General features: G+C 36.0%; 1 protein-coding gene across 9 annotated transcripts in view; it reads right to left on the reverse strand.

Annotated features, from left to right (window-relative positions):
- The window catches only part of LMBR1 (limb development membrane protein 1), a 156891-nt gene that overhangs the window by 15629 nt on the left and 116226 nt on the right, over nt 1–25036 (reverse strand). For all 9 annotated transcript variants that reach the window (XM_023640108.2, XM_023640107.2, XM_070266117.1 and 6 more), the window contains 6 exons: nt 20110–20190; nt 15558–15634; nt 14858–14935; nt 12631–12704; nt 12294–12384; nt 10984–11050 (listed from right to left, as the gene is read on the reverse strand). In XM_023640108.2, the coding sequence (XP_023495876.1) occupies nt 10984–11050; nt 12294–12384; nt 12631–12704; nt 14858–14935; nt 15558–15634; nt 20110–20190 (468 nt within the window). The remainder of the gene's footprint in view (nt 1–10983; nt 11051–12293; nt 12385–12630; nt 12705–14857; nt 14936–15557; nt 15635–20109; nt 20191–25036) is intronic.

Here is a 25036-nt window from a genome sequence, read left to right on the forward strand (position 1 = left end):
CAAAGGGTCTAAATCAGTATTGGTTGAGTAAGTAAGAGACCACCAGTGAATAGACTATATTATACACGAGATTCTAAATACAAACTTCAAGGTAGACACTAAAATAAAGTACAGAAAAGAGTCACAAATCATAGATAAGGAAAAATCTAAGAAACCCAGCATAAGAAATTGCAGTATTAAATGGGTAGTCTAAAGCACACAGGAAAAGAAACACAGGAAAACAAGATAATGAGTGACAGATTGACAGCATTAAGTCCACATGCATCAATAATCACTCTCAATGTGAACAGATTGAACTCTCCAATAAAAAGACACAGAGTGGCAAAATGGATTAAAGAACAAGATCCAACAATTTGTTGCCTCCAGGAAACACACCTCAGCCCCAAGGACAAACACAGACTCAGGGTGAAGGGGTGGAGGACAATACTTCAAGCAAATAGCAAGGAAAAAAAGGCAGGTGTTGCAATTCTCATATCAGACCAAGTGGATTTCAAAATAAGACAGGTAAAGAGAAACACAGAGGGACAATATATAATGATCAAAGGGACACTTCATCAAGAAGAAATAATGCTTATAAATATCTATGCACCCAACACAGGAGCACCAAGATTCATAAAGCAACTATTAACAGACCTAAAGGAAGATGTTAAAAACAACACAATAATAGTAGGGGACCTCAACACCCCACTCACATCAATGGACAGATCATCCAGACAGAAAATCAACAAGGAAATAGTGGAGCTAAATGAAAAACTAAAACAATTGGACTTAATAGACATATATAGATCACTCCACCCTGAAGGAGCTGAATACACATTCTTCTCAAGTGCACATGGAACATTTTCTAGGATAGACCATATGTTAGGAAAAAAGGCAAGCCTCTACAAATTTAAAAAAATTGAAATAATAACAAGCATCTTCTCAGATCATAGTGCTATAAGGCTAGAAATTAATTACAAGAAAAAAAGCTGAGAAAGGCACAAAGATGTGGAGACTAAACAACACACTACTGAACAAGCAATGGATCACTGAAGAAATTAAAGAAGAAATAAAAAAATACCTGGAAACAAATGAAAATGATAGCATGCCATACCAACTCATATGGGATACAGCAAAAGCTGTATTAAGAGGAAAATTCATCGCAATACAGGCACATCTTAACAAACAAGAAAAATCCCAAATAAGCAACCTTAAAGCATACCTAACCGAACTAGAAAAAAAAAGAACAAATGAAGCCCAAAGTCAGCAGAAGGAGAGAAATAATAAAAATCAGAGCAGAAATAAATACTATTGAAACGAAAAAGGCAGTAGAAAGGATCAATGAGACAAAGAGCTGGTTTTTTGAGAAGATTAATAAAATTGGCAAACCACTAGCCAGACTTACAAAGAAAAAAAGGGAGAAAGCTCAAATAAACAAGATCAGAAATGAGCGAGGAGAAATAACAACAGACTCTACAGAAATACAACAGATTATAAGAGAATACTACAAAAAACTATATGCCAACAGAATGGATAACCTAGAGGAAATGGATAAATTCTTGGACTCCTACAATCTCCCAAAGCTCACTCAAGAAGAGGCAGACAATTTGAACAGACCAATCACAAGGAAAGAGATTGAAACAGCAATCAAAAACATCCCAAAGAATAAAACCCCAGGACCAGATGGCTTTCCTGGGGAATTTTACCAAACTTTCAGAGAGGATTTAATACCTATCCTTTTCAAGCTATTCCAAAAAATTAGGGAAGATGGAACACTTCCTAACACATTCTATGAGGCCAACATCATGCTGATACCAAAACCTGACAAGGATACCACGAAAAAAGAGAACTACAGGCCAATATCACTGATGAACATAGATGCAAAAATTCTAAACAAAATTTTGGCAACCCAAATTCAGCAATTCATCAAAAGAATCATACATCAGGATCAGGTGGGATTCATACCAGGACACAGGGATGGTTCAACATCCGCAAATCAATCAACGTGATACACCACATCAACAAACTGAGGAATAAAAACCACATGATCGTCTCAATAGATGCAGAGAAGGCATTTGACAAGATCCAACAGCCATTTATGATAAAAACTCTGCACAAAATGGGCACAGAAGGAAACTACCTCAACATAATAAAGGCCATATACGACAAACCCATAGCCAACATCATACTCAATGGGCAAAAACTGAATCCCATCCCCCTGAAAACAGGAACGAGACAAGGATGCCCTCTATCACCACTCTTATTTAACATAGTACTGGAGGTCCTGGCCAGAGCAATCAGGCAAGACAAAGGAATAAAAGGAATCCAAATAGGGAGGGAAGAAGTGAAACTCTCGCTGTTTGCAGACGACATGATCTTATATATAGAAAACCCCAAAGAATCCATTGGAAAACTGTTAGAAGTAATCAACAACTACAGCAAAGTTGCAGGGTATAAAATCAATTTGCATATATCAGTAGCATTTCTATACTCCAGTAATGAACCAACAGAAAAAGAACTCAAGAATACAATACCATTCACAATCACAACAAAAAGAATAAAATACCTTGGGGTAAATTTAACTAAGGCAGTGAAGGAGCTATATAATGAAAATTACAAGGCCTTTCTGAGAGAATTGGATGACGACATAAGGAGATGGAAAGACATTCCATGTACATGGATTGGAAGAATAAACATAGTTAAAATGTCCATTCTACCTAAAGCAATCTACAGATTCAACGCCATCCCAATCAGAATCCCATTGACATTCTTTACAGAATTAGAACAAAGAATCCTAAAATTCATATGGAGCAACAAAAGACCCCGAATTGCTAAAGCAATCCTGAGAAAAAAGAACAAAACGGGAGGCATCACAATCCCTGACTTCAAAACATACTACAAAGCTACAGTAATCAAAACAGCATGGTACTGGTACAAAAACAGGTGCACAGATCAATGGAACAGAATTGAAAGCCCAGAAATAAAACCACACATCTATGGACAGCTTATCTTTGACAAAGGAGCTGAGGGCATACAATGGAGAAAAGAAAGTCTTTTCAACAACTGGTGCTGGGAAAACTGGAAAGCCACATGTAAAAGAATGAAAATTGACCATTCTTTTTCACCATTCACCAAAATAAACTCAAAATGGATTAAAGACCTAAAGGTGAGACCTGAAACCATAAGGCTTCTGGAAGAAAACGTAGGCAGTACACTCTTTGACATCAGTATTAAAAGGATCTTTTCGGACATCATGCCTTCTCAGAGAAGGGAAACAATAGAAAGAATAAACAAATGGGACTTCATCAGATTAAAGAGCTTCTTCAAGGCAAATGAAAACAGGATTGAAACAAAAAAACAACCCACTAACTGGGAAAAAATATTTGCAAGTCATATATCTGACAAAGGCTTAATATCCTTAATATATAAAGAACTCTCACAACTCAACCACAAAACATCAAACAACCCAATCAAAAAATGGGCTGGAGACATGAACAGACATTTCTCCAAAGAAGATATACTGATGGCCAATAGGCACATGAAAAGATGCTCATCATCGCTGATCATCAGGGAAATGCAAATCCAAACTACACTAAGATATCACCTTACACCCGTTAGAATGACAAAAATATCTAAAACTAATAGCAACAAATGTTGGAGAGGTTGTGGAGAAAAAGGAACCCTCATACACTGCTGGTGGGAATGCAAACTGGTGCAGCCACTATGGAAAACAGTATGGAGATTCCTCAAAAAACTAAAAATAGACCTACCATACGATCCAGCCATCCCACTACTGGGTATTTATCCAAAGAGCCTGAAGTCAGCAATCCCAAAAGTCCTGTGCACCCCAATGTTTATTGCAGCACTGTTTACAATAGCCAAGACGTGGAAGCAACCTAAGTGCCCATCAACAGATGAATGGATAAAGTAGATGTGGTGCATATATACAATGGAATACTACTCAGCTGCAAAACAGAACAAAATCATTTCATTTGCAATAACATGGATGGACCTTGAGAGAATTATGTTAAGTGAAATAAGCCAGTGAGAGAAAGATAATCTGTGTATGACTCCACTCATATGAGGAATTTAAAACTATGGACCAAGAACAGTTTAGTGGATACCAGGGGAAAGGTGGGGTGGGGGGTGGGCACAAAGGGTGAAGTGGTGCACCTACAACACGAATGACAAACATTAATGTACAATTGAAATTTCACAAGATTGTAACCTATCAATAACTCAATTAAAAAAAAAAAAAAGAAACCCAAATCTTTAAAAAAAAAGAAAAAGCTTGACACACTAAAGGAATGGTTAAAGTAACTTTATCAATAAATTATGTGTGCTGGCATATCACACAAATGGCTGACATGAATAGCCATGGCTTTAGCCTAAGATTACCAAAGAGAATACATATATCTTATTATAAATTAAATGTTCTTTGATGAAACACTGGAATTCACACATTTTTTTCCCTCTGGACTCTCACAATGATTAGTTTAAATTATTATCTCGCTAGGTTTTCAAATTCCCTTCTCTAAACTAGACTTCTGAAATAAATTTACCTAAGAAAGTGTCAAAAAATAAATGTGATTTAAAGAATATGAAATAATAAAATCGACAATAATTTTTAAACATCATTAATTGCAAGATTAATGTAAATAGGCTCACTGCCACTTGTTTTATTCATTGAAAAACAAAGCCATTCTAAAACCAAAGAGTGGTCCCACTTTTGGGGTGGAATGGAAGATGATGCCACTAAAGCAAAGACTTTAACTTTTGACCAGTCTTACTGTGCAAGTAGATGTTGGTTAAATTACGTCAATTAGAAATATGTTTATTGACTTCATGCTCCAGCCAAGATGGAGTAAAAGAGACCAGATTTTACCTCAGACTTGACTCAACCAAAAAACTGGACAAAATATCCAAACCATGGTTTGCAAGATCCTGGACATCTAGCAATGAAGCTCAATGATGTTGAGAAATGAGAAACAGGCGAGCCAAGTCCTATGCCTGCCACAGCTCCTGCTTGTAGAGGCTTCCAGGCACAGTGTGGAGAGGAACAGGGACAGGTCCAGCCATCTTGGTGAGTTGAAGAGATGCATCTGGAGCTTGGGGACAGCATGGTGGCTAGAGAGCTACACAGGGTGGGAACACACACGGTGTGCAGAGGATGTCTCAAGTATTCAGCAGGGAACTACCAATGCATGCTTGTGGAAAACAATCAACCCCAAAATGACACAGATGATAGAATAAGTAGCGAGGACATTAAAAGAACTATAACTATATTCCTTATATTTCAGAAGTTAGAGGAAACATTGAACTTGTTAACTAGAGACATGAAAGATGTAAAACAGACCTTTTACAGAGGAAAACTTCAATGTAAGATGTGAAAAATACACTAGATGGGATTAATGACAGATTAGAAACTGCAAAACAAGAGATCAGTAGACATGAAGACACATCAATAGAAACTATTCAAAATGAAATGAAGAAAGCAAAATAAAGCAAAAAAATGAATAGAGCACCAGTGAGCTATGAATTAATTTTAAATGGCTGATACGCTTGCGGTGAGAGTTCCTGAAGGAGAGGAAAGAGAGAATGGAAAAGAAAACATATTGGAAGAAATAATGGCTGAATATCTTCCAAATTTGATGAAAACTATATACCTATAGATCAAAAGAAGCTCAATGAACTCAACAAGAATCTGAAGAAAGCTATACCAAGGCACATCATAATTAAACTGCTTAAAATCAGTGATAAGAAGAAAAATCTTAAAAGTAGTCAAATAAAAAAGATCACATAAGAACAAAGATAATGATCACAGAAGATTTCTTGTCAAAAACTATGCACATGAGAAGACAGTTAAGTAACATCTTTAAAAAACTGAAGGGGAAAAAAGTCAGTCTAAAATTCTATACCCAGTAAAAATATCTTTAAAAAATAAGGCAAAATAAAGACATTTCACAGACACAAAAGGTGAAAGAATCCATCACTAGCAGACCTGCATTACAAGGAATGTTAAAATAACGTCCTCCAGGCAGAGGGAAAATGGTATCAAAAGAAAATCTGGATCTACACAAAGCAATAAAGAGCAAACAGAAATGATTACCACGTGGGTAAATATGAACGACTTTTTAGTTTTAAATCTCTTTAAAAGATCATTAATGCAAAAATAAAAACAATGTATTATGGGATTTATAACATGTGTACAAGTAAAACATATGACAATAGCACAAAGTCCAGCAGGGAAGAAACGGAAGTATATTGTTGTAAGGGCTTATACTCCAGTGCTGTAATAGCACATGAAGGTAGGCTGTGATAAACTAAAAATGTATACTACAAACCCTAAAAAAACTATTCAAATAACACAACAAAGAGTTACAGCAAATAAGCCAACAATGAAGATAAAATGAAATCATTTTTTAAAAATGCAATTTATTCAAAAGCATGAAAATAAAGAGGAAAAGGGAAACAAAGAAGAGCTGAGACAAATGGAAAACAAATAGCAAGATGGTAGATTCAAAGATAATCATATCAATAATCCATTCAATGTAAATGGTCTAAACATCCAAGTTCAAAGACAAGGATTAATAGACTGGATAAAAAAGCAAGACTCAACTCTACAATATCCACAAGAAATTGTGTCTTTCAATATAAAGACACAAACAGGTTAACAGTACAAGAATGGAAAAAAGCATACTATGTTAACCCTAATCAAAAGAGAGCTGAAACGGCTGTATTAATGTCACACAAAATAGATTTCAGAGCAAAGAATATTGCCAGGGATAAAAAATGTCTCCATCATTATCATAATTTTAAAGGGGTGAATCCATTAAGAGGACACAGCAATCCTAAACATTCATGCATCTAATACTAGAGCTTCAAAATACATGAAGCAAAAACTGGCAAGACTTCAAGAAGAAATAAACAAATCCACAATTATAGTAGATTTCAAAACTTTTCTTTCAATAATTGATAAAACAAGCAGTTAGGAAATCAGTAAGGATTCAGAGAACTTGAGTAACATTACAAATCAAACTGCCCTGGCATTTATAGAATACTCCACCCTTACTAGAGTTTACTGTCTAGTTTAATTTTAACATTTTAATTAACTTTTTAAAAATTACATCTTAAGGCTCCTTCCAGCTAAATGATCCTAACTGGAATTATTTTCATAGAAAAAACACTTTATAACAAACTAAAACTTAAGGTATTTGAATGTATGTCAACAGGTGGCTAAATTATTTAGATAATGCGTGGCCAACGTGACATTTTTGCAGACAGCACAATGTGCCCTGAAACCAGAGCAGTCTCAGAAGAACAGGACAAGTAGACAGTGGGAGGAGTAAGAGCACTTAGGAAGTGAGCACTAGTTACTCTCTTAACTCTTTTAGACATTTGACACTGAATACTTTTCTTTATTATTAAAAATCCTAACTAGATATACAAATTTACTGTTCAGATATAAGAACACTACATTAATCGAAATTTAATTAGTATCACTCATTTATTATTTTACGCAATACAACTGGATATAATTAAGTCATATATAAACTTTTTACTGAGAAATTTTCAACATGGGCTTTGGAATTATTTTTACATCAATATCCAATTAGGAATATGTATTATGATTTATACTTTTATTTCACATTTGTCATTTGTAAGCATTCCTGTTTCACACCGAGAACTGGAGAGGGAAGCCCAGGGTAAATACTAGTAGTATACTTACAAACCCCAAATAAAGGCGTCTCCAAAAAGTACCAGTTTTTAAACAGGGTCCGTTCATCAAGGAGCAAAAGAGAACAATCCACTTTCTCTCCTGCAAGATGATGGACTATATGGGACCCAGATGAGAAATACATGGAAATACTAAAAATAAATTCAAGCTGATTTGAAAGGGTATTTCTGATTTAATATCGTAAGCACATTTTTTTTAAATATCTGCAATTTGGGCCTTGCATAACTTATAAGTCACAGAAAAAACTTCAGGATGAAAAAAATAACTAGAAAAATAATTTTAAAATAGAAATTAGTAAAAGTATTGCAAAGTCTGTTGGTTGCAATCGAGAAAAATTTTCCCCCTCAGAAGATTTCAAATAAAGAATTATGCAAAAAATGTCAATCTCCCAGTTGTTTCTTGACTAAGCACAATAAAGAACATTTCAGCAATCATACAAAATCTATTCTTACAAAAAAATCTATTTTATTATCTATTTATTTATCTATTATCTCTTCTTAGAAAATTCATTGCTACCTTTAAACTACTTTATTATAGAAAAGTTCAAGCATCTATAGATAATTTATTAAGCTAGATCCTGTTCTATTTTCACCTTGTCAATCATCTCCCCTGGAGAGTCTATTAAACCAAACTGCAAATTGTTTACTAAAAATATGAACATCAAATCCCCAAAAATGTCAGATTCTTCAAAACTGAAGTATCAACAGGCAGCAAAACAATGTTTTGGAAATCATATCCACTGGCATGGCATTAAGGGCTTTAATAAGAATTTGAATAAAAATTATTAAGCACAGATTCTTCATGTATCCTATGGACAACCAAACCATCAATCTCTATCAATTATATTCGACTAAAAATACATGGTCAAAATTTTCCTCATAACCTAATTCCTTCCAGCAAGTGACAGGCTTATAAAATCTACTTACTGGTAATTTTTCAATTGGTATGAAATTTTCCATATTCAAACCTAAGAAGCTATTTCAAAGGAATTCTTTAATAAATGTGTCACACCACACGAGGCATTTAGGTCTAAAGCTATGGTTTATGCCTATGACGCAGCAACAACAGCAATTGGCATATTAAAAAAAAACCTCACAGAACACTTTCATTTTTGAAGCAAAAATATCACCAAATTAATTATTTTACACAGGATTCAATGTATTTTCAATTTACAATTAAAGTGATAATCATCACTAAAAATTATAATAGAAAAATTGTACATATACAGGTAAATTATGCTTTTTCTCATTACTTTATTCCACATTTAACTGTAAGTGATGGGCTGCTGCTGGTTGAATTCACGGGAGCAAATGAGAACAGCCAAAGGTCAGGATCTCCTTGTGAGAGGCAAGGAGAAAGAGGGAAAAATTTCACAGCCTGGAATTTGGTAGTTAAATACATCCTCTATTCTAGTCTTACAAGCTTTTCAGCTAGTAAACCAAAATCCTGTTACACACTAGGATAATATTCATGACAATTCTCTATATTTTATCTTCTTAGAATCAAAGACTCAATTCTAAAGGGTTAATAGAGGAATTACAAAGTAACTCTCTAGTTTGCATTTCCCATAATACTAAAATAAAGCTTTTTCTTTTAGTCCAGAAATTTGCTTTTTTAATACTGTGAAAAGCCTCTATGAATCTGTTTAACGTATTTATTTCTTTTCATCTATTCAGTGCCACTGGGCATAACATGTAATGCAGTGCGTGTTGATATTTTGCAAAGCACCACATGACTCACTGTACCCTAATGCACTCCATTAATCCTGTTTGGACAGCTGGGTCCAGGCATTTGTTAGCTGCATTTTAATTGTTCCATCTTTCTTTTTCGTCTTTTTATTTATCTCTATGGCAAACTACTCAGGAATTTAATTTGTTGATCTTCAAAAAGCAAATTTTGCCATTAATTTGTTTTCTTTGTATTAAAACTAAATTCAGCATGCAATTTTCTTCCATAAAATCAGTAAATATTACTATTAACAATTAATCTTAAATAACAGAGTACGGTGAGTTTCATAAATGATAAAATTGTAGAGTGGCTGTAATATCACAGAAATTACTTTTTGGACTGTCATAATACAAAGGATAACATTTAGCTACAAATCAAGTTACTAAACTGCCCATTTTTGGCATTTTCCAGATCAGCCCGCCTTAATCAGATGTCAAACAATACAGGTCCTACAAGGCAGACACAAAAGAAAGAAGACCATGACGCACCCGAGCTTCGCGTTAGTCTGTCAACAGTGGCCCCTTTACAGTCACACTTAGATTTCACTGTTTATAAAAACATGAAATTCTCATAAGAATTATGAAGAGAACTATAAAGCTTATACTTTCTGAGCACAGCCTGCAGCCCTGCTGGCTGTGAGTCTTGAGTAAATAATGGCGGCATAAGAGCTAAAAGAAAAGCAACTCAAACTCACTAGCAGTTTTTGCTACGAGCAAGGTGCTGAGGTTGAAGGACGGGATTTTTCTCATCATTTGTGAACACCCTTAAGTTGAAATCTAAGTTTAGAAAACTGAACAGAACTGTCTAATGGGAATTTTTGTCGAAATAATATTTAGCCAAGAACTGAGAATACAGTCTGCAACAGTGCTTTATGAAAGATAAGAAAGCCAAATGAAGATTTATTCAACTATTTTAATGACAGTGGAAATGTTTTACTTTTAAAAGATAAGCACAATTCTCTGTAAATTGAAAAATTAAGAAAACTATATAAATGACAGGCAAGTAAAAAACTAAAGAACTAAAGGATGTCCTTTAAATCATTGTGTGCACTCAAAGATCTCACTGCTTTCAAGTCCATTTCATGGACACAAAGCAGCTTAAAATAAACTTTACAGATTTTCAATTTTTAAACCATACATTGAATTATACGTTTTTAAAAACATTTCATATAAGAAAAATTAGGTTAATATTTTCTAGACATTAAACATTTCTCTAAAAATCACAATTTCCTAACTACGGGACTCAAAAGCTTAACTAATCAGTGGGGGGAAAAAAGAAGTCCATTGTTTGGAGAAGGAATGTTTTTAAGTATTTAGGAAAAAAAGGGTCTTTATTTGATAAAAGTACTTGTTTAGGTATGGCCCTATACATAAATGCAGTATAGAAGTAAAGGTATAAAATAATGTGGGAGGAAATCTTATATTTCAAACGGTGATTTTTTTTGAAGAAGTTTAAAAACTAAAAGTCAAGGAAGAAGTTTAGAAAAGACATCTTAAAAAGGTATGGACTTCAAATGAAAAATTCTCATTTAAACTTACCCAGTGTTCTTGACATCACAGGCAGTGCAGAGCTCAAGACCAAGATTGACACACAATTCCCAATGATCTGTTATGAGAAATCAGAAAGAATATTGGGCAGTTAAACAACAGGGTGATAAATACAATCCACTCACATTCTGGGAAGTTCCTGTACATTCTAGTTACCTTTTGTATTTCGCTAACTTCTTACTGACACTATTCAATATAGAATTTAGAGAAAATAAGAAACTTTTTCTGTAAACATTTAAAGTTCTTATAAGTTCTAGAAGATATTTACAGTACCTGGCACAAATATACAGTTATAGAACACCTAAATTACACCTCAGACAATGTATTTTACATTATTGATTAATGGTGCCAATTTCAAATAGGTTTCCCTGTGAACTAAAAAAAGGATTAATACATCTAATACTTCTGACTCTATTTTTAAAGCCAGACTTCTGCTCAAGATACATAATATCTACTTCTCATATGTTTAACTATTATAAGATTTAATACCAAAAAGCTAGAAAGCCAAAACACTCAAATTCTAGTCATTCATTTTCAATGTAACCTATGCATATCTTTCATATTAAATAAAAGGAGCTGAAAATATTAATTAACATGTATGATCATAAACTAGATGCTAATTATCTCAAGAAGTCATAGCATTTTATAGACAGACAGATAAGATAGATAAAATAACTTCTCCGTTTTAAGAGAGGCTGAAAATATGGAATATACAATAAAAAGAAAAGAAGTCAGCAGCTCTTATTAGTTACTCTTCATTGTCAGCCTCTGGGAATATTCTACAAAGACGTCACTATACAAAATAACAGCCTTTGCTAATTCCGAAGCCAATGACATACTGTAGAAAGTCAAATTAGCCTCAGACTACAAAATGTTTCTGAATAAAACTCTTCCGTCTTGCTTTAATTATTCAAATTTGAAATACTTTGTCTCTACTACTTGTAGCAACCAAGTTCTTCAGATTTCAAACAAGCCCCCGAAGGACAGTTAGTGCAATCAAAGTTACTCATTAGCAATACGTTTTCTTTAGAGGAGAAAGAGTCCTTTCAGAAGCCTTCTACAGCTAGTTAACAAGCTGCAGTTCTGTGTATTTACAAGTGAATGGATGCCGTCCAAATTAAACAGAGCACATCCTTTTCCCACTCATTCAGCATTTTGAAAATCTTCCAGTTTGTGTTTATGCAACTTACAAACAAATACCTATCACGGCAAATAACCATTCAGGGCGATTACTAAATAAAACAGTTCGTTTGTCTTGGAAGGCAAAAAGGAGGCAGGGTCACCTAAAGACTTTACCTTACCTTTGTCATAGTTGTGTCATCCTTCTTGGGAATAAAGTTCCCAAAAAATCGGAGGCTATAGAAACCGACAACAGAGGACACCATAAGATAGCTGTGAGAATCAAGGAAAAACTCTCCACAGAATGGCAGTTTCCTCAAGTTCTCAGTAGTCTCCAAAGTCTTAAGGCCCCAAGGAAAAACAAAGCAAAACAAAACAAAACAAAAAGCCACTCGGAGTGCTTGAGGAAGACTGACTTGTTTTTTCTTCCGGGCAAGTGTCTTAGTAAATTACCTCTGTCCCAAAAAACTAGACAGAAAACTTGTTAACAGACCGAATGTTCAGTTAAAGAAAGGATACAAAATCAAAATGATTTCAAGTGCAGCTCCCACAAAACCAAAAGCAGAAAGAGAAGCATTTCCTATTCCAGGTCCCTGAGGGGAAAAAAACACTTTTCAGAATTCAATGACACCATTATATTTGGTTTCCCTAAAATTGTTGTTTCATAAATATTGGACAGTTGAAATTAGGAATGTTTAATACCCTGGAATAACATCTAGACTTTCGAAGGACAATAAAACATGTCACTACTGAGTGCATCAACTAATTCCAACCACACTAACAATTTTAACAAGCTTAAAACATTTCTGATTTATCTCAAATGTAATTTAAGTTACTTATCAAAATGATATGATGCTTGTTGTTAAATCCTGAATATTCTTGGAAGAAATTTTTTTTAAATATAATAGTACAACAGGAATAGAAGATTTAATTATCTGAGCTCTCAGGTAACCTAAAAAAATTATACAATTAAAGTAGGTCAAAAGTATGCTAAGCAGAGAAAGTGAATGTGCACATCCTGTTTCTAAACTTGAAAGTTTCCTTTCCCCAATCTTCCTCGGGAATTCAGACTTTTAAAAGATATAACTTAACTAACACAGATTCTTTAAAATGTAATGCTATAAACTTTTTCCTAAACAGTATACCTATTCTCAAAACGTATCTTTACCTAAAACTTAAAAAAAAAACAGAAAAAGTAATATTTATTAATGAGACTAGATAGGCAAAAAAACATTTCTTATTTAAGGAGGAACAATATTTTCAGAGGTTACTGATTAAACGAATTATCTGAATATGAACTACTACTTTACTATCAGTTTTGATTACGTGTAACAGAAATACTAGGATAATTAAGAATGTGTAGTCAGCCTAATAAAAAATAAACCAATAAACAATATCATACATATTATATACACATTCTAATGTAAGCGTAATAGAAAGTTTATTGACCAAGATGGAAAACATTTTAGAAACATTCCCTGTCTCAAGAGAAGGCCTACAGGCAGGAGTAAGATCATCTGACTTCAGACAGTCATACAAGGAGCCTACAGGTACAAGCCCCTCTCTACTATGCACTAAGGGGATGGTACAGAAATGTACCATGGGGCTTGGGACTTACCCAGTGTGGAGTATGTGAAAATGGGTTAAAAATGGGTAGAAGGCAACACAGTAGGTGACTTCCTGTTCTATCAATGGATTTGGGTCTAAACGAAAGACAAAGACCAGGCTGTAGACAGAGGAGGACTGTTAATTACTGTTGCTGTCTGTCAGTGGAATGGGGCACCTGGAGCAAACAGGGAGGCTCACACTGGTGGACAGACAATGGCAGTAACAGATGGTACAAGGTCATGGAAGGGGGGGTGGGGGGCGGGGGGGACAGTTTAAACTGAGAATATGGCTAAAGGAATTAGCTTTTGAAAGAAGAGAGTATCTTCATCTTGGACTGAAGGGAAGGAATTAAGATAGATATTGGCTTTTTATATGAGAGAAAAGGTACAACATCTGGTTCAGAGAGACAAGTGGTATCAGAAGTCTGGAAGAGGTGAAGTCATTTCTATGAGGGATGGGAAAGCCGCTGACTTAGAAAAATATAATGAAATGTCAAAACTTAAATGCCACTTTAAGTATCTGAAACTTTACAGAGATACCTAGAAAAAGTATGCCAAATATGGATATTTAGTGGTAACTATCTTATGGAGAATATATTCAGATAGGCTAATTGATGGAATTTAATAAAATCATCAATTTTGAAACAAGAGAGAAAACTAAGTTAATTCATGAAAAGAGTACATCTGACTCTCCTCCAGTAACTGAACATTTTGCCTTAGTTTCATAAAAGGTGTCACTTTTAAAGCATGAGTCCCTACAACCACACATTTGGATGTTTTTCAAACCCAACGAATCCATCTAATAATAAACTCTTTATGTGTCACTATTTCACAGAGTATACATTTTCTTAAAGAATCACAAATATACATTTCAGCAAAACAAAGATAAACTCTGATACGAAATATAAAAGGAAACTCTATACTTGATAAAAGGCCTGGCCAATTCAAAGTAAGAAATCAGAAACAAAAATCATGGCTTATAAACACTGTTTATGAAGGCTCAGTGTATAAACAAATTCAAAGAACTTGAAGAATATACATGCAGAGAAGTGAATGTTTTAATCTACTTATTGAAACACTCAGGGTATCTACACAGAATACTTTTGGAAAAGAAAGGCATTTAAAGCGTTTTACTTTACCCTTGTTCCTTTTGGCATTGCTGTTTCATCAACCAACAGGCAAAGAATATTACAAGCCACCAAGAGGACTGAGATGGACTACAACACAAAAAGTAAGCTATCAGTTCTGAATTTCAAAGACATTAAAATCTAAGTAACCAACCAAATGTATGCTTCAGAATAGAAGAAAAGCAGTCAAGACCAAAACTATACATATAAATCTAAAGTAAACAGACTATCTACAAAGACTCCAGAATAAATTCTAAAAGATTCCACAAATTATTATAATTTCAAAGCTGTGACAAAAGCTAATAACATAGATCCATTTCCTAACAGATTTCAGCAACTGGAAACCCACAACTCAACAGATTTAAAAAGTTAAAATGTTATCAGAACTAATTTAATAATGTAATTTTCATATCCTATCACAGATTATGAAGCAGAGTATCTACAACACCCTGTCTCTTAATTTTCCATTAAACAGAAGAATGAATTTCCTGCTTTCATGAGGAAATAGATAATCTTGAGGACTTTTAAAAATTACCACTAATTTCTGTTTTGGCTCTATTGAGTTTTTACAAATAAAGGCATAGATGGATTTTAATCCTGTGGAGAGAAAACCAGTTTACTTGAAACCATTTAGCTGAGGGAGTTGCCATATTCAAATGCTAAAGCAAATACAAAATAACTTCTTTCTTTAACTAGGCAAATAGAGTCTTACTGTCTCAATAAGGAGGAGAACCATGACAGCAGGATACACCAAGTTTCTTTCCCATGCTGAAGCCTTTTTTCGTCTCTCTATTAGAAGGAAAAACAAAATACAACAAAAGACTTCAGTAATTTCCAAAAATTCTGTCCAGATTCACATTTTCATTCCTTACTGCTCTACAGTATGTATTATTTTTTCGTAATTTCTTTTTGAAAAAACATAATTTTTAATTTTCCTCTACAAAATACAAAAATCAGAGTTTTAAAATCAGTTTGCTACACTAAACAGCTCAATCCTGTGATGTTTAAATTTTAGCTCCATAAAGACATTTCAATTGTTAATGAAAAATATTGTTAACACACGCTTACTCTGAAAATGCGGAAATATCTGTATTTGATATAGATTTGAATAAATAAAGTAACATGAGTAAAAACCCGTCTAATCCCATATCCCAAAGACAAACACCTCCAGTTTTCTGAAGGCTGGAAGCAAACTTCCACTTCTAGCTCCAAGGGTCTACCTCCTATCACCCAATCCTCATGCCATAAACAACTGGAAAAGATGGATCACACAATTTTTTTTAAAAAACCTGTATGAAGGTTATCAGAGAGCTCCCACGATGACCAAAATTGAGGGGCCAATATTCTGTGAAATAAATTGAACTGAGCCTCTGACTTGCACTACCTTTCCTTGCATGGCATTTTCCATATGCAACTGGCCTGGACCCACAAGTCTGAGAAATCAAGATGAAATCACCGGGTAAAAGAAAACGATGCTAAAACACAGCTTTCAGCAAACTCAAAGAGCCAGGGAGGCAAAAATCAGAGTTTGGAGCCAGCAAGGCAGCCAGAATTTAGGAGTCTATGATCACAGGGAAAAGGAAAGAGGAAAGAACTAAGCCTGACATGCAGCCACTTTGCCCTTCAAGGCATCAGTGGCTCAGAGGCTGAGAAGAGGAACAGAAGGTACTGCCAAGAGGCAGAGATGCGAAACAAAGCTTCATCAGGCTCACGTCTCTTGAGAGGCAGAAACCAGAGTTCAGGATGCACGAAGAAGATGGGGTCATAGACAACAACAAAACAACCATGCTTTTGGTTAGGACCAAGGAAAAGCTATACTCTAGGAGTAAGGCCAAACTGGAAACAGAGCAGCCCTCATAAAGACCAAAACCTAATCTCAAACAATCCAAGTGCAGACCGATTAAACTGACCTGTCCCCACTCCAACTGCCGACCCGAAGCAAAAGGAAATCGTCCCAAAAGAGAAGAAAACATCACCCAGAGTTTCCACAATTTTGCACAAGAAATGTCTGGCATTCAATCAAACATTACCAAGAGAGAGAACAAAGGAAAAAAAAACAATAGAAACACACTTTCAATTGATCCAGATATTGGACTTACCAGAAATAGCCCTTAAAATAGCTGATTAAAATGTTCAGTAAGATAACTGGCAAGATGGCAAATGTCACAATTTGAATCTAGAAAAATAATCAAATGGAAATTCTAGAACTGAAAAATACTGTAACCAAAATTAAGAGTTCAATAGATGTGTTTTTTGAGGAAGATTAGCCCTGAGCTAACATTTGCTGCCAGTCCTCCTCTTTTTGCTGAGGAAGACTGGCCCTGAGCTAACATCCGTGCCCATCTTCCTCTATTTTATACATGGGACACCTACCACAGCATAGCTTGACAAGCGGTGAGTATGTCCATGCCCAGAATCCAAACCAGTGAACCCCGAGCTGCCTAAGAGGAGCGTGCGAACTTAACTGCCACGCCACCAGGCCGGCCCCTCAATAGATAATTTTGACAACAATTATGACATAGCTGAAAAGACTGTGAAATCAAAGACAGATCAGTAGAAAATATCACAGAGCAAAGCACATAAATAAAAAAGGAGGGAAAATACAGAAAAGAATGTAAGAGTAAAAGGTCTAGCATATCTGTACCCAGTGTGAGGAAAGGAGAGAGAGCAGGTAGAAGCAAAATTTGAGGAGACAAAGGCCAACAATCTCCCAAATGGATGAAAGACAGTAAGCCACCCACTCATGCAGTGCCACAGTCTCAAGAAGGACAAATGAGAAGAAAACAGAACCTGAGCACACTGCGGTAACACTGCTAAACAAAGACAAAATGAAAATCTGAAAAGCCTTTCCAAAGGGCAACAATGTAACTTTTAACCAGAAACCGGAAGACACTGGAACAATATCTTTACAATGTTAAACTACCAAGTAAGAATTCTAAATTCTGTAAAAATACCCTACAAATGAGAAGGTAAAGCCAAAATGTTTTCAGATAAACAAAAATTGAGAGAATTCAATGCCAGCAAACCAGTACTAAATGAAATACTAACAGATGTTTTTCAAGCAGAAGCTAAAGGAACACAGGAAACACAAATCAGGGACATAAAAATTAAAACACCAATGAAAACTATTCCACATCCACTAAATTGGTAAAAACTTAGACGTCCAACACTGTCAATTATTGACAATGATGTGGAGGAACAGGAAGTCTTACTCCTGCCTAGCAGGAATGCAAAATAATACAACTACCGGGGAAAGTGGTTTGCCATTATCTCAAAAAAGCCGTACATGCACATACGCAATGAACTTGTAGGTATGTATCCTGAAAAAACATATGTACCAAGAGATATGTAGAAATGTCTATAGCAATATTATTCATAATAGAAAAAGACTGGAAATATATCAAACATCCATCAACAGCAGGATGAATAAAGTAACTTTAGGCAATATAATGTTGTTTACAAAAATTAAAATGAATGAACATACACGATTTTCAACAACATAATACTGAACTTGCACTCCTGAAGACAGAATTTAACAAAAGGGACCAGATTTACTGTCCAACCTGAAACAAGTAAGAAACAAAAAACACATGTACATGAAACAACATTTTTCAAGACACTGCACATCTGATCAATGAAGGACAATAATCTCTCAGACATGGGAAACAAACAATGCAAGCCCTGTGTTTGCCCCAGGTTACTGTCTTGAGTTTCCAGGCCATGGTGCAAGGAGGAGGAACCCAAGCAGAGCTCAGCTCAGCCTTGAGTTGAGGACATGAAATGTGAGTCTGGGGAGACCAAGTCAGCTGGATTTTGCAGAGCAAAGTGCCTGAGAGGAGACTGCTACACAGAGAAAGAACTCCAAGCACCTGTAAAGGGTTACCTTGGAGTCCAGTAGGGTAATGATCAGCTCAGGAATGTGAGGAAACAACCCAAGGCTGAAGAGAGAACCACCCAAAAAAGATTAGAGATAACAGTATCCAATAATCACAAAGGGCCAAGAATAGTGCTGCTCCCACAAGACAGTACCAAAACCTCATAAACCACAGGATAAAGGACTCAGAAGGGTCTTGCCTCAGTAGTGGAGAACACTTCAGCCCTAGATGAAATGCTGCTCTGGTCCAGCCTAACAAGTCTTCAAAGCAAGACCTGATATTATTAAACTCTTTCTAAGTAACTCAACTGTATCCCACTTATAGCAACACAGGTGTCAGCGCCCAATAATGTAAGATTCACAATGTCTACTATCCAATCAAAAATTGCCAGGCATACAAAAAGGCACAGAAACACAACCAACGCTGAGGAGAAAAAGTCAATCAATTGAAAATTTCTGAGAGCTAACGTAGATGTTAGAATTAGCAGACAAAAACATTAAAAGTATTATTATAACTGTATTCCATTATTTTCAAAAAGGTGGAGGACATGAATCGAACATGTTAATTAGAGACACAGAAGATATAAAACAGGTCAAAATAGAATGTCTCAAGATAAAAACTGCAGTGTCCAAGAGAAAAATACACTAGATGGGATTAAAGGCAGACTAGACACTCAGAAGAAAAGATTAGTGAATGTGAAGACACAGCAAGAGAAACTATCCAAAATGAAACACACAGAGAAAAACCAGGAAAATGAAGGACCATCCCTGAGCTATGGGGCACTGTCAAGTGGGCTAAGTTCACCTTCAGTGGACTCCACACGTAACTGGAGTCCCCGAAAAGGAGGGCACAGAGAGGAGAAGAAAATATATTCAAAGAAGTAAAGGCCAAAAATTTTCCAAATTACATAAAAACTATAAATTCCCAGATCCAAGAGACTCAATGAACCCAAAGAATAAGAAACACAAAGAAAACTACTCTGAGGCACATCAAAATCAAATTGTTCAAAATCAGTGATAAAAATCAGTGATAAAAAAAAAGTGTTCAAAATCAGGACATTTTAAAAACAGAGAAAAAAGACATACTAAAAGATAAGGATGACAGAAGATTAGCGTCAGGAAATAAGGCAAGTGAAAGACAGTGGAGCAACATCTTTGAACATCATCATCTGAAGTCATTTTGCACACATACGAAACAAACAAAAAAATGAGAATATATGCTTATCCTCTCCCCAAACTAAAAGACAGTCCTTATCAATGGCTTTGAACAGACTGAAAGCTTATAACATAAGCTAAAGATTTCAAACATTTTTGAATGTTTCAGACTATAGTAAAGTCTTTAATAAGAAACCAAGACTAATACACAAGTCAAGAAAAAAATTTACAATACCTAATTTTGTCTTAAGAGTCTTTACATTTTCAAGTTCTTGTTCCAACTCCATTACATTATATTCCACCGCTGAAGACATTCCTATCGAAAGCAAAAATATTTTAGAAGTATAACAACAGAAACCCTACCAGCAGAGAACAGGTAGCCTCACATTTAACTAAAATATAAAATAACACATTACAAATCCTGATCATTAAGAATAAAAACAAATGCTGCTGCAATTCACAGAAAAGTATACCCGTTTCTTCACCACTTAAAACTTCCAAGTTCCTGCTGATTAAACACCATATGTTTCCTAGAAAATGTCTTACTTTGGTAAAATCCCTATTTAATCTATTATTAATTTTTATTAATTACAAAAGTTTCATGCACTTCTTATAGAAAGTGAAAAAAATCAAGATCTCCTCTTTTCCATCCCTCCGCCCTCAAGTGGCAATTGTTAACAGCTTGGTTGATGCTTTCACACCTTTCTTCATATTCATGTACATATTCCCACACACATATATATATCACATATATGGTTTTTATTAAACATTTTCTAAGAATGGTTCAAATTATTTTACTACTTGCTTTCCTAGTCAATGATACATCCACATTGACAGATAGTGCCAACTCTTTAACAGCTGAATGATATTCCATGGTATGGATGTACTTCAATTTTATTCAGAATTATTCCATTTATTAATATTCAGGTTTTCCTCAATGTTTTTGCCACTATAAACAATGTTGCAATAAACATTTTAGTATACACATCCACGACATCCTGGTTCCCATAGAACAGATTCCCAAAATTCAGATTGCTGAGGTAAACAGTAAGTCTTGACAGTTTTAAGAGATATTTAAAGGTTATTTCCCCCAAAATATTATAATTTATTATAAGAAATTATTGTAATAATTTACATTTCTATCAATAGCTTTTGAAAGTACTTTCCAATATCTTCTCTAGTACTGATGATTATAACTCCTGAATTTTTCCCAAATATGAGTAAAAAATGTTTTCCTATTCTTAGTTTAACATGTATTTCCCTAAACTTGGTTAAGCATCTTTTCATATGTTTATTTATCACATGGATTTTCTCTATTCCTATTTTCTGCTTGTTTCTCTAATATTCTATTTGTATATCTCCATATTCTATTTTATCTGTTGAATTCTGAAATGGATAAATTTAAACCCCCCACTACAACTGTACTTTGACTGATCAAGCTCTCTCAGTTTTCAAGAGTTTTTCCATTATGTGTTTGTATTCGTCTGCTAAGTTTTTTGGGTTCCCATAAGACTGTTACATCTTCCTTATGAATCATACCTTTTATCATTACATAATGACCCTCTTTGTCTTTGATGCTTTTCAACTTCAATATTGTTTTGTGGACATTAAGTTCTACTTTTTTTTGTTTTTCCCTGTTTTACTTACTTACATATGAGACAAAAAAAGATTAAAATTAAAGGGATATATATATATATATATATATATATATATATCAGCTAAATCTTATTTGAGGTTTCACTTCTATCAGTTAGAGTTCATTGGTTATAAGCAACTGAAACTGACTCTGACTAGTTAAAAAGAAAAGGAATTCCTGAGAGAGACGGCATCAGCAGGAAACCTTCCAGGAAAGAAAGGAGAGAAACGAGGCAGTCGGGAGCTCCAAGTGGCAGCCACAGATGGACAGTCTCCTCCCAGTGTCACAGCTGGGATGAATCAGTCTTAACTATTTTCAGTCTTTATATCACTATGATCAAGAATAGAATTCCAGGGAGCAAGTGTCCTAATGGCCTAGCTTGGAGCCACAGGTCAATTCCTTGGCTGGGGGAGGCAGAGAACTTTGACAAGCAGTTCTACAGACCTGACTGAATAGGGGGAAACAGCAAGGCCAAATCAGGTGCTTTACTAGAAGAAAAGCAATAGGTGCTTGTAGCAAAAATTATAAATATGTGTTGAATACCCCAATCTGATAGGCTCTGTTCTTTAACAGTGGAATTGAGCCCATTTACATTTAGTAAAATACAGTATTTGCTTCCCTTGTATTTCTTGATTTTCTAGCTTTAGGTGTTAACTATTACCTTCCTGCGACGGAAGATGAGGATTTAAGTCTGTAAGCCACACATCTTTTCATTCCTCCCTTTCTCCCAGTATGGTCACACTGGTAATTTTGGTTGGATCAATATTCAAAGTCTACATTACTACAACAGAAATTCGATTCACTGCTTACTCAAGGAATAAACGATAATTAGCTTTCCTTTCTTCCATAACATTCTTCTTCCCACCTCTAGAAATTAGTCATTTTTTTCATATGCTTAGTTTTCTACGGACTTATCACTAGTTCAAAGCCAAACTTTCCTCCCAAATGTCTCTATTTTCTCCTGGTTTTCAAATTCTTTTTTTCTTTTTTATCTCCCCAAATCCCCCCTGGTACATAGTTGTATATCTTAGTTGCAGGTCCTTCTAGTTGTGGCATGTGGGACGCCGCCTCAATGTGGCCTGATGAGTGGTGCCATGTCTGCGCCCAGGATCCGAACCAGCGAAACTCTGGGCCGCCGCAGCAGAGCTCGTGAACTTAACCACTTGGCCACGGGGCCGGCCCCTCAAATTCTTCAGTAATACTATCCACTTGATTTTCCTGAGGAATTTCCTCCTGGAGTGCATGGGCCTGCCCCAGCCTGGACTCGCTGCTCTCTATGCCTAACACCACTGTCGCCCTGGAGACCCCCTTTTCTTCTCTCCTGGGGGCACCCCTTCTTTCCCGGGTAGCCACGTCTTTTCTTTCTTGGTTATTCCTCTACTTAAGTGGTGCATGTCCTCCAGTAGCTTGCTAAGAAAAGGTGAATGGGAGGTAATTTTTTTGACTACACAAGTCTGAATATTTTACCTTTGCTCTCAAAGTTTGGTTAAATATAGAAATCCACATCAAAACTACACATCCTTCTGAATTGTGAAGTCATTGCTCCACTGTCTTCCAGCTTTTAGTGCTGATTTTGAGATGTCTGACACTCTTCTGCTCCCTGTCCCTTTGGGTATGAACTCCTCATTCTCCCTATGGGCTGTGAAGGACCTCTGTCCCCACTGCTCCTGGGGAGAGTCATTTCCATGTATTATGTTGGGCATTAGGTGAGCCCTTTCAACCTCCAAATTCATGTCCTTCAGATCAGAGTAACTATCTTCATTTTGTCATTTCCTCCATCCCATTTTTTCTCCTCTCCCCATTTGGAATTCCTATTAGTTAGATATTAGATCTCCTGAATTGGTTCTCTAATATTCTTAAATCTTTTCCCCTATTTTTGTCTTTTTGACCTATTTTCTGAAGAGTTCTTCTTTATCTTATTATTTCTAAATTTCAAGAATCACTTTCTAGGGGCCACCCCACGGAGTGGTTAAGTTGATGCACTCTGCTTTGGTGGCCCAGGGATTTGCCAGTTTGGATCCTGGGCACGGACATGGCACCACTCATCAGGCCATGCTGAGGCAGCATCCCACACAGCACAACCAGAAGGACCTACAACTAGAATATATAACTATGTACTGGGGGGCTTTGGGAGAAGAAGAAGAAAAAAAAAAAAGATTGGTAACAGATGTTAGTTCAGGGGGGAAAAAAAAAAGAACCCCTTTCTGGGGTTGGCCTGGTGGTGCAGTGGTTAGGTTCACACACTCCACTTCTGCAGTCCAAGGTTTGCAGATTTGGATCCCAGGCACAAACCTGGCACTGCTTGTCAAGCCACACTGTGGCAGCATCCCACACAAAATAGAGGAGGATTGGCACAGATGTTAGCTCAGCAACAATCTTCCTCAAGCAAAAAGAGGAAGATGGGCAACAGATCTTAGCTCAGCGCCAATATTCCAGACAACAAAAAAAAAAGAATCCCTTTCTGTTCATTTTTGTGGAATCCCAGCCTTTCTCACAAATGCGATCTTGGTCTCTCTCGAGACACTATCGATATTTACTTTTAGACAATCAGCCCCCAAGCACATGCTGCCTCTCGAGAACACTCGCTCTCCCCGACCTTCGCTCTGGCCCCTCCTTTCCCAGGGAGGCTGTCCGCAGCAGCCTGGTGAGCCCTCGCTGTCTGCTCACAGCTAAGAATGAAGCACTAAAACTGCTGATTGGAAACTCAAGATTGTGTGGGTGGAGCGTGATGACAGCGAGACTTCCTGTCAGACAATCCAGCCCGGTTTTCCAGGGCAGACACCCTATCGCTGCTATCCATGGGGCTTTCCTCCTGGCTACACAGATTCCCCAGAGAGGGCTCTCCTTGGTATTACAGCTCAGCTGTCCATGTGAAGGGAGATGAGAGCCCATGCGATGGTCTGAAAGCACTCACACACCAAACTGCTTCAAACAGGCTTTCAGCCAGTCCTCCTCATCTTAACTCGCGTCACCTCTTCCCCACCTCCATAGCTATCTGGTGGGGCCACTTTCTGAGACTTTTGGGGATTCTGGGATATAAATAAAGCACAAATGGCTCAGGATTCAGCTTCTTTAGATCTGCTAAATTGGTTACTTCTAAAATTTTCTCAGGTCTACTAAACTCCAAGATTTTATTGTGGTTTTCTCCTCTCAGATTCTCATTCTTTTAGGTTTATGCTTCTCTGAACCTCAGTGTTCTCATCTGTGAAATGAGGTCTATCTATTAGGATGCTTCTTAATGAATCAGAAAACTCAACTTGAAGTAGCTTAAAAAAATAAGGAAATAATTTCATGTAAATTGGAAGTTTACACACAGAGCGGGCTTCCAAGTGGGTTTTCTAGCAGCTCAATAGTGACATCCAGGGACCAAATCCTGCCATCCACTAGTTGGCTTATTATGAAGACTGGTGCTCTTTCCCCTTTCATGTAATATTATAATTTCTGCTTCTTTTATTTTGCTATTTCTTCTTTTCCCAACTGGTGGGATTTCTGTTTATTCTTTTTCCCCATGTTAATCTGGCACTTT

The sequence above is a fragment of the Equus caballus genome, chromosome 4 (assembly GCF_041296265.1).
Source record: "Equus caballus isolate H_3958 breed thoroughbred chromosome 4, TB-T2T, whole genome shotgun sequence".
In the NCBI taxonomy this organism is placed as follows: Eukaryota; Metazoa; Chordata; class Mammalia; order Perissodactyla; family Equidae; genus Equus; species Equus caballus.